Source organism: Gossypium raimondii, chromosome 2 (genome assembly GCF_025698545.1).
Source record: "Gossypium raimondii isolate GPD5lz chromosome 2, ASM2569854v1, whole genome shotgun sequence".
Classification (NCBI taxonomy): Eukaryota; Viridiplantae; Streptophyta; class Magnoliopsida; order Malvales; family Malvaceae; genus Gossypium; species Gossypium raimondii.
In genome coordinates, this window is record NC_068566.1 from 14,531,231 (window position 1) to 14,542,878 (window position 11,648).

Genomic DNA, 11,648 nt, shown 5'->3' on the forward strand with positions numbered 1-11,648 from the left:
CTTTTAACCAATATAATATATATAACATTAAAAAAATGATCTGGCGATTTCTAATAGTGTTACGTGTTAAACCTTATAAACTAATTTATGTAAGAGAAGATAATTTAAGTATGAAGGGAAAAGAATTAAATACTAAAATGAGAAAATATATGTAGCATGATGGCAAAAACCTTATTAAGGAAAATTTAAAACTATTGGTGTAGTTTACCAATCTAATAATAATAAGGGCAGAATAAGGCAAAGTGATAAATATGGTGGTTTGGATCTATGTCATTCATCTAACGTGGCAACATCGAAAGATTAAATCTACATTTCTATAAAATTATATCCTCCAATGGCAGCACTGGAAAACTTTTCCTTTATTTCCAAACAAATTGCTCTTTCTCTCCCCCCTTCCAATAAAGCATCCAAAAACGTTGACCCGCCACGGATCTGCTGCTTTTTCTTGACCCTTTCAAAATCCATTCCATTCAATTCAATTCCTCCCAATTCTTTGTAAGTTTTTTAATCGTTACATTCGATTTTATTCTGAGAGATCTTCGCAAAGTTTCTAGCTTCTTAATCATTTCTTTGATCTAGAATGGATAGTAATTATTCAGCTATACCCAAAGGCTCATTTGTAGAATTACAAATGCATAATGAACCCCACGACTTTAGATCCCAACAAAAATCGCTCCTCTCTGATGATGGGAACCGGGTAAATCATCCCAAGGTTATTGATGATTTTGATGATCTTAATGATGATGATGATGATGATTTCGATACTGATGTTGATGTTGATGTTGATCTCGATGATTATACCCTTGTTTTAAGTAAACCCAATACCGGGTCTGGTGTTTCTGGTGCTGTTTTTAACTTAACCACCACAATTATTGGTGCTGGAATCATGGCTTTACCTGCTACTATGAAGGTTCTTGGGCTTGTTTTAGGAATTTTTTTGATAATCCTGATTGGGATTTTGTCTGAAATTAGTGTCGAGATGTTGATTAGGTTTGCGGTTTCTTGTAAAGCTAGATCTTATGGGGAAGTTGTGCAAATTGCAATGGGGAGAACTGCTAGGGTTTTGTCTGAGATTTGCATAATTGTCAACAATGCAGGTGTCCTGATAGTTTATTTGATTATTATGGGTGATGTTATGTCCGGTTCGGTTCGTCATATTGGGGTTTTCGATCAGTGGTTAGGACATGGTTTTTGGGATCATAGGAAGTTATTGGTTTTGGTTGTTATGGTTGTTTTTCTTGCTCCACTTTGCGTGTTAGATAGGATTGATTCATTGAGCATGACTTCGGCTGCTTCGGTAGCTCTCGCTGTTGTTTTCGTTGTGGTTTGCTTTGCTGTTGCATTCATTAAGCTTATTGAAGGGAAGATAGAGGCTCCAAGGATGAGCCCAGATTTTGGATCGAAAATGGCAATTTTGGATTTACTAGTAGTTATCCCTGTTATGACCAATGCATATGTTTGCCATTTCAATGTTCAACCTATATACAATGAGCTCGAAGGGAGATCTCCTCAAAAGATGAATCAGGTGGGAAGGATCACAACTGTTCTTTGTGTTGTGGTCTATGCTTCAACAGCAATATCAGGGTATTTGCTCTTCGGAAAGGACACTGAAGGTGATGTTTTGACCAATTTTGATAGGAATCTGGGAATTCGTTTTAGCACTGCTTTGAATTATATTGTCCGGGTCGGCTACATTCTTCATTTGGTTCTGGTTTTCCCTGTTATTCACTTTTCCCTACGGCAAACTGTGGATAACTTGGTGTTTGAGGGATCAGCTCCTCTCACGGAGAGTAAAAAAAGGTCTTTGACATTAACAGTAATATTGTTAGTGCTTATATATATTGGATCTACTATGATCCCAAATATATGGACAGCTTTCAAATTTACTGGAGCAACAACAGCTGTTTCCTTAGGTTTTACGTTCCCTGCTCTAATTGCATTGAGGATAAGTCAGCAAGAAGAGAGCATGAGCTTGAGCAGAGTAGAAAAGTTTTTGTCGTGGTTAATGTTAATACTGGCTGTGATAGTTAGCATTGCTGGGATAATCGGGAATATTTATACCATCCAAAGTAGTTCTGAATGATTCCTCTTAAAGAGTTTCGGACCTGTTTTCTGAAGGTATCGTTTTGATAATCTTGCTTGAAGCCTTGAAGACTTTTAATATATTCCTATGTTGCTTTGCTTGCTTAATAGACAATCAGATGTTTGAGATGATCGCTACAGTGATGCATTTTTTTTGAGGTGCCAGTACACTGGAAGTCTGTGACGCTTTGATCATGTATTAATGCATTGCCTTTTTAATGCTTTACAGAGCAACTGCGGCAGGTTACCCAGCAAATGAAGAATGGACCCTTATGTCTTGTAAGTTACTGGGAGTTTACAAATTGAACCATGTTAGGTATATGCTTAGTTACATGTTTCTTCTTGCGCAAAAGATTAGAGTATAACTATCTGCTGTAGGAAAAATATTACAATTGATTTAATAATACTTCCCATTTTTATTTGGAGGAAGAGTTATTTTGCTACTTGACTGTTACAATTTTTATGATGCTTGTGCTGCCATGTAGTTGCTTCTATTCAAATACAAAAACTAGAATTGCTTCCTTCTTGAAATCCGTATGATATTTATTAGACGATATGGATTTCATCATGCAAATCTGATATCGCTGATTTGTGCCTATATGTTTTGATGAAAGCTGTGGTCTTGCGCTGGTGAATAGTAGAATAATATATTGCATTGTCGATTTCTTATGCGCCTACGTGAATGCAATATTGGAAAAACTGGATCAGCAGGAACAGCTCAACCAAGAATCAGAGGCCCTTTTTGTTCCATTAGTTTTAAAGAACCGGTTATATGGTATTTAATTTACTTTTTATTGAACCACTGGTGAGTGGAGATATCACCATTTTAACACTCAATCCGGGGGTTTATTCTATGCATTGATCTCTGAAAAGGAAACCAATTGATAATCTTCTGGTGAAGAAAGATGTAGTTGTAATTAAGAAATGTCTATATTAGAAAGGCTGTATGGATGGGATCTTTCAGTTTCAGGTTTCCATCCTTTCTCTTTCAACATCAACAAATGTATGCGATTTACATGGATGTTTTTCATTTAATATTCAAGTTGGATGTTTTCTAGTCTTGAACTGTAGAAAACTATCATACCGAGAAGATTTTTTGAGGTTTATGCAACTACAATTTCAATGAAAATCATGCTACCTGTTTAATGTTGAAAAGTAATTTTTATGAAGAAACTATAATGTTAGAGTTAACGTGCTTTTTTTTTTCATTCTTAATCTTCCTGCATCGGTTATTTTCATTATTTATTAAATGTTATTTTAAAACTAATTCATATGGTTTAAATATGTGATTTTCATACATTGATGTGTCTGATAGAATTTCTTATTAACAATAATGTAAAGTGAAATAGGTAGCATATTAAGTGAATTAAACATGTGCAGTTCATGGTAAGAAAATATTTAATTTTGTGACATAATGAATTTTTATAATATGACATAATTTGAATAAAAGTATTAGAAATGAATTAATGTGATGTAATGAAATTTATATTGGATACTTAGTTAAAGTGTAGGATTCACATGAGTATTTATTGACCTTCCATGAAGTTTCACGTGTTGTTTCTAATGTGTAGTATGCAAAAAGTGGTCGCATGGAAAGTGCTTGTGCGTGTCTTACTAAATGAAAAATTGTCAACAAAGCAATATGGTAAAGTATGAGTTTCAATTTATGGACAATGTGGCATGTATTTAGGTAATGAAGGTATTAAGTAGTTAATGAAATGCTTTGAGAACAAGTTATGTTTAAGTGATGTATAAGTCTTGAAATGTGACACTTTTCAAGTATAGAAGTACATGCCACATAGGAAAATGATTGTGAAAATGAGATGTGATTCAAGATTTAAAATATTGAAGGTAATGATATTGAAGTGAAATGTTGTGATAGATGTGAAATATAAATTAGAAAGAGATAGAACTTGAATCCGTGATAATGAATGTCTGATGAGATAGTAGTGATGTAATATAGATGAGATAGTAGATTTAGAATTAATTGAATGAAGGAATTACGATGCAAATTGCAAAATAGATTGGAAAGCATGAGAAAAGAATTACAAGAATGAGATGGTTTGATTACTAGAGAGAACAAGATGTGATTAAATCGTGAGGCATGGAACAAACAAGGTAAATGAATTTTATAAATATGATTGTGTTAAAGAGGTTATCAAGAAAACATGACAAGAAAAGATCATGGTATTTACATGTAACACTCACTATATGATCTGATTCGCCGGATTCGGATCTTAGGTTACTATACAGAACACTTAGACAAACTCACTAAATCGTATCGGATATCATCATATTTAAGACATACTCTCTTTTAATTACATTCAAAACCTAAATTTCAAGAAAACATATATGGAACTCAAACTTAAAATATTACAAAATTTTACACATATCATTCTTAAGACAACTATTTAATAGTTACATATTCATTAAAGTAAACTTCTACAATACACCACCTCATCAGCTCTATATACATAATATCTCTATACGCTTCTTCCTTGGTGTAGTCTTGGCATCGCCCCTCCAAACGCAGTCTCTTGACACCAAAACTTGAAACAAATAACAAGCCTTGTAAGTACATGAGTACTTAGTGAGCGTTATTTCATTGTACCTTGGTGATTACTTTATATTCTTTGATTATCATCTATGCGCCCACCAACCTTCTGAACTACTTATCAGGTGGATACCAATACAATTTGATTCACGTATGCGCCAATTGATATATTCTTAATATACCAATTCTTTCTCACCTGACTAATTGAAGATTTTTTTTTCCAAATATTACTTAATTCTCTCGTTTACATATGTGCTTCTCAACAGAACTTATCTTTAGATTCGTACAGATTATATTATATTACTTACTCTTATCTCAAAATAGTTGTTCACAACATTAAACATAGATGGATACATACGCATTTGACGAATACTTACACAGATCTGAGCACCATCAAACAATTAAACCAATCATACACTGAACTATTACCATACAACTCATATTGATAATGTACTCCATAAATCAATCCGATGACATCTACAACATTACTTTAGAACCCTAGACGCTTGTAATAATCAATATTTAGATTTCATAGGATTTCACGTGAAGTCATTATTCAATTCAGATATGGCAGATTCCAAATAACTTTGATTAAAACATACCATAACGAATCCACATTAACAATATCTTAGGTGATACATAGTTACAAATATGTCTAATTCCAACATTATCATATCATCACGGCGAAGACCTTTATTAACATCCAGATACACATTTCTTTTCAACAGCACTTATAGAACTTATTCATTTATTATGTTGATCTTACTCGACCCTTAATCCTGAATGCATTAATACCTTATCTTAGTCATACTTCATACAGAACTAACAGAATTTATTCATAATTACCACAAAGACAAATATATACTAGACATATATGGCAGATCACGCAAGAAGGGCCAAACAAAATACGCTATAAAGGCTTCACACGAAATATGCCATAGAGGCATCATACAAAATCTCGTGCTTATTGTCCCGACGAACTTTCACATAAATTCATGTATCGTGATTTGCCAATTCGATTTACATACTTCAAAGGCTACACCTTGAAATCATACCATAACTACTATGGGCCTCTACCTCATGGTCTTACACTTATTTCTAATCCATGATATGCCAATCTGGTTAGCAATATAAATGCCCTACTAGAGGCTTCACAAAGATACGTTTACTTGGCATTTTTTTTATCCAAATAGTCACCATCTTGCTAACTCATACACCTTGTATACCATATCTTACCTACATGCTTATCAAACATCATTCTTTTAACAAAACCTTATACATTTTTTACAGTACATCTCTCACCTTTCCTATACTTCATATCCTTACCATTTTCCATAGGCATCATCGTCCATTTATGTAAGAGTAAAAAGACATACTTTTTTTTAAAAAATAGTTCATAATAAAGAGTCAGGATGAAGACTCACCTTAACTTACCTAAATTGTATGTCGAAGCTCCAAGCTTGGACATCTAACACGATCCAGCAGCAACAATTTCTTACTGAACACAAATTCACCATTACATCTCATTCTCATACTATTTACTATCATCTCAAATGCTGACAACCTTTATGCAAAACCTTGTACTTATTGTCTTATTGTTCATATACTTCTTACAGACTTACTAAATCAAAATCTAACATACAGAACTGTCATACTTATCTGAAGATGGAATAACCATTGATTAGTTTCAGATATTTAGCTTTCAGCTTAGAAAGAAGGAATTACCATTGGTTCATAGCACATAAACTAGAGAATAACATTTTCTAGTGAAAGAACCCCTTCAAAACCATATTAGATATATATGACCCAATATACTTAGTGGAATTCAACAAGTGTCACATGTTTCAGAAATTTCCTTCTTAATGGGCTACAGTTACTGAAGAAAACATAAATAAATACTCCGTATTTATAATTATCAGGCTAGGCTATCTAGCTGATTTCTAACCAGATTACTTATAATCTAATTAACATAGTACTCTAGACAAATGAGGCGTTCTATACCTTTGGCTTTAACTTGTACCATACTTACCCTTTTATTGCTATACAAACTTCTCCTTAATATAACAAAATATCATAAAATAAATCATTACTATACTTTTATGGCGGTTACTATATGCCAATGCATATATGCCAAAATGAGCAATTGGGTGGATTACACTTTGCTAGGCATACTATTTAACTACTATACGCCAAAACCTTAGACTCATTAGCCTTTGAGTGTTACAACTCTCCTCCCCTTAACAAAATTTCATCCTCGAAATTTCTAACTTTGAAAATTTTCAATACATAACTAAAAAACTAACTATTTCGTGCCAGATGCATACTATGATTTTGGTGAACTTTCTTATATATTTGAAATAACTTCTCTCTTAGAAACTTACACTTTGGGAATTTCTTTTACGAAGAATACCACTAGTCTATTTCATTGGGCGAATTCAAAATTTGGCGATTTCTCCTATAAATTTAAACGTTATATACTTACCCTTTTGATAGATGTCAAAACTGAATTAGAGAACCTGAATAGTTTCCACAAAATAGACTTCTTGCACACGTTTGTTTCTATAAACATACATTCCATTCCCCTTCAAACACTTTTGCTTAATCGATTGAAACCCTAACTTATTTTTGCAAAATCTTTCTACCTTCATCAATTTCAGTCTCTGATTTCTCAAAGGTAATCTTTTCTTTTCTTCATTTCATTTTTTATCGTACTTATATATGAAAATGGTTAGAATAAATGCTATAAGAAGAGGTCGTAGCCAAAATAACCGAAACACCATTATCAAAAACCCTTTCACCTTCAAACCTTAAGGGCCCCAAGATACCCTATAAGAAGAGGATTGAAACTCCCTCATATGAATGTACCACCACCTAAGAAGAAATACATAAGTACTTAAGAGCTCGGGGTATTCATTACCCAAATTTTGCTTATGATTTGAGATAGTCACCAAAGTGTCGTCTGTGTGTTAGCTTTCATCTATCATTACATCCATTCTTTTTCTCAGTACTATCAGAATATGGCATTGTACTTGGACAACTATCAGCATTGTCCTAGTGGACCTTGGTTGCCTTCATTGATTGCTACATGCATAATGAACCACCCATTTTGGGTGTTTTCCAGAAGTTTTATCAATTAAAGATTAGAAGGCAAGGGGCTAGTGTTGGAAATGCTCACTTTAGTGTTCAACAAGATTGTGAGCCCATCATTCAAAATAGTATTTCAAATCTAAACCTAAATAAAGAAAAATTTGTAAGAGTCATTTGTAGACTTGAAAATGGTTTTGGTTTTCCCACACGTTGGTCTCTTACTCATGAATCTGTTTGTGCTTATTATCAGTACGTTGATTCAGAAGTTGTAGTGAAACAATATAAAAGACTGAGTAGGGGGCGCACATTGAAGCTAGTAGAAATAATTACAGTTAGAAATGTCTTCCAATATTGTTTATAGAATCTGAGCCCAAATGGTCGTTGAGTGAATGATTCCATCAGTTCGTTGAATGACTTTAATGTATCATCAGCTTTTGAGGCTTGGCCTTTTAATGCTACCAGTAACCTAGCCCAAGTTCTAACTGGGCGAATAGGGGAGCCCCCTTTCTATTTCTATGAAGTTTGTGGAACTTGTCCTCGTAATTAGCTTATTAGTCATGATATTCTTTCTTTTTCTTCTTCTTTGAGCCAAGCTAATACTCACATTGATGGTGCAGGATTTCTTTCAAAATCTGATACTTCGTCCAATTAAGCACCAGATATGGACATTAATGCTACTTTAGGAGACGCTCGTGTTAAGGAGAGAGCTGTTGCTGCTTCTTTTAAGAAATCAGTTACTAAGAAGTATCAAAAGAGGCTTAGAGTAAGTGAAGATATTCCAATTGTTGAAGAAAGTGAATGCCCACAACTTAAGTAGCGTAGACTTAATAAAGGACTCCAAACTCCAGAAGTTCCTAAAAATGTTTTTGAATATGAATTTTGATATATGTTGAGGCCTAAAAATGTTTAGAAATGTTATAGAACAATTGGGGATAATTTTGACTTAGTTTTAGGTGTTTCAGTCATATTTTGGGCAAATTGTCCCTTATGTTATGATTTTCACTAGCCAAGGTTACAACATTGGGCAATTCTGGTATCAATGTCGCGATACCACTAGCGATTGTTGTGACCTTGGGGTATTCTACCGCCAATGTTTTGACATTCACTTACCAATGTCACAATATTGATCATCTTTACCTAGATTTGCTCCAAAAATGTCCCGAATGGCCACCAAATGCAACCAAAATTTAAAGGAAGCTTAGAAATGACTTTGGGCAAATTGTCCCTTATGTTACGATATTCACTAGCCAAGGTTACAACATTGGTTAATTCTGGTATCAATGTCACAATACCACTAGCGATTGCTGTGGCCTTGGGGTATTCTACCACCAATGTTTTGACATTCACTTACCAATGGCACAATATTGATCCTCTTTACCCAGATTTGCTCCAAAAATGTCCTGAATGGCCCCCAAATGCAACCAAATTTTAAAAGAAGCTTAGAAATGACTCAAATAACTTCAAACAAGTTTAAATATTTTAAAATGAAGTGTTTAATATGATGTTCTAAGTTAAGTGGTCTTTGTACTCAAATGTGATAACCTTTGCTTGAGATATATTGGTTCAATTCGAGTAAGGGAGTTACAAGAACAATACAACATGCCTTATCTTATCGAAAATTTTTGGGGTGTTACAAATGCACCCAGTTAAGTTATTTTCTTAGCTCAATGCTAATTCCGTCAAATTCATGACAACTTTATTGTATTAAAATCTATGAGTAAATGAATTTAATTGTCTTTTGTTGTAAAATTATGATGGCTTATTAATTCAATTTCCACTTTGAGCTTCAATTATTTAATTACTATAAATTAAATAATAATTCGAAGAGATTAATTTAATCTCTAAGTCATCTCTTGTTCTTTAGCGAAAAAATGCACGTTGCGAATAGTGATGCATACAATTGATTTCTCTACTCGTTATTTTTATTCATAAAATGTATCAGTTCAAATGCAATCCACAAAGGGTTGTATTGATCTAGCGTAGGAACTAATTGGACATATATAAAACAACTTAATTTATGCTCGTCCAATGGCATTTTTTATGTGTGTTACCCTTATAGGATATTCATAATCTCTTTGGGTTAAATCCATTCACCCAATGTGATCATATTTTATGTCATGGTAAATTACATCTTCCACAATGAAAAAGCCAAATACTAACACATAATAATTATATCATTTGTCCTAAACTAATAACTTGTGGCCATGCTACTTTTCCATAAACCATATAATGCCTATGAGAGGATACCATTTACCCTTTGTTGAGCTATGAATTTCACTGTTGTATATGAAGCCATGCCATGTAGGAGTCGTATACCTAACATACCAACTTTTGGCTCTATTACCAATTAAACTTAGGCTTTCAATAGATAAAGTATCCGAGTCACACATGTATAGTTAGTCACTTACCAAGATTGAGGTAAGTCTCACTATGATAGTGAATAAATCCATAAACGAATCTATGAGAAATTCAACTTGGGTCCTATCCAATGTATCGTTAGTCCAGACCATCACCCTTATATCTCTATCTTTTGAGAGTTATCTGTTTCAATACCCAATATAAGGTATCTCCTTAATTGGCCTTGATAGAGGACGTAATAGTCCATTAATTGATTTGCTCAAATTTGATTCTTCAGACTACAAATACTTTTAGATTACCTACTAATATAAGTTGTCCTCTCGCATCATGACCCGACCATACGATGCAACTTAATTTTAGTTAAACGTTAGGTAATTAGTGAGCCATATTTGCTTGTACATTTTTCTTTGCTTGTAAAATCATTAATGACATACAACATATAATAATGTAAATGATGAAATTTTATTAAACCAATTTGGTACAAGCAAACACACACATATATAAATAACAACACCATGGGCACTAGATCCCAACAACAGACTGGTTGAAATCGAGCTAAAAAACTGTTTGAACCGATTTTCTCTATATTTTAAATATATATTTTTATTTTTTGTTATAATAATTTTTTACTAATATATTTGATTGAACCACATAACTTGATCAAATTTAGAATTTGTGGCTTACCGATTTAACCATCAATCTGGCTCCGAAAACATTGATCAGAACATAGAAATCCAAAGTATTCACAGTTGTAGAAGAAACCCAAAAAGAGAGAAAGAAGAAAGAAAGAAAGAAATATAAAGTAAAAAGAGTATATATAAAAAATATATAAAGTAAAAAGAATATATATATATATATATATATATATATATATATAAAAGAGAAAATATTACTTTTTGTCATATGACAATTTTAATTGGTTATATTTTTAAATAAGCTTAACAATTTTGACTAAGGATTGAAAAAAAATTAGATACTCTTGATAAAAAATGTTTAGATATTAAAATGAAAAAAAACATAATTTAGCTAACAGTTTATAGGTAAATCCTTAATTTTAATAGTACATATAATTTTAATACTTTAATTAGTTATCCAATTATTTTATAATTTTATAAAAATATTTGTTATGTCCTATTAAACAAATATCAATATATGTTTGAATAATTTCAAAATTTTAGACTAAAATATTAATTAAAATTTTGAAAAGAAAAAAAAATGATAATGTTGTAACTTTACCACTACTAGATTAAAAGGAAATATGGGTTTCCCGGAGGCTTATCGCACGGTTGGGTACATTCCAAAATCCAAATGCACGGTGCAATACAAATTGTAATGACTTCTCCCATTTTCTCATTGGATTTGCGGCTGAATCTAAAGAAACCCTCGTTAGTTGAAGCAAAATGACATGTACCACATATTTGATGTCATTCTAAAACTCTTTTGTTCTAGTGTATTTTCCATTTCTTCTTATACCAAAGAAAGGGTTGCACATCTAGAGGTAGACATAAACAGAAAAGATTTTTTTTCCAGCCATTGATGATGTGAAAAATGTTTAAGAAAGGTTTCG

General features: G+C 32.7%; 1 protein-coding gene across 3 annotated transcripts; it reads left to right on the forward strand.

Moving 5' to 3' along the window:
• Nucleotides 1–323: 323 nt before the first annotated feature.
• On the forward strand, nucleotides 324–3,139 carry LOC105777473 (amino acid transporter AVT6E). 3 transcript variants are annotated; one of them, XR_008192604.1, is made up of 3 exons: nucleotides 324–2,118; nucleotides 2,312–2,398; nucleotides 2,697–3,139. XR_008192604.1 is itself a non-coding variant. In XM_012600770.2 (2 exons), the coding sequence occupies exon 1, from the start codon at nucleotides 581–583 to the stop codon at nucleotides 2,081–2,083; it is 1,503 nt and encodes a 500-aa protein (XP_012456224.1). In that variant the 5' UTR covers nucleotides 324–580; the 3' UTR covers nucleotides 2,084–2,118; nucleotides 2,312–2,511. The 3 variants fall into 3 exon arrangements, 1 of the variants encoding a protein (XP_012456224.1); XR_001128308.2 differs by having other exon boundaries at nucleotides 2,312–2,361; XM_012600770.2 differs by lacking the exon at nucleotides 2,697–3,139 and having other exon boundaries at nucleotides 2,312–2,511.
• The last annotated feature ends 8,509 nt before the right edge of the window (nucleotides 3,140–11,648 follow it).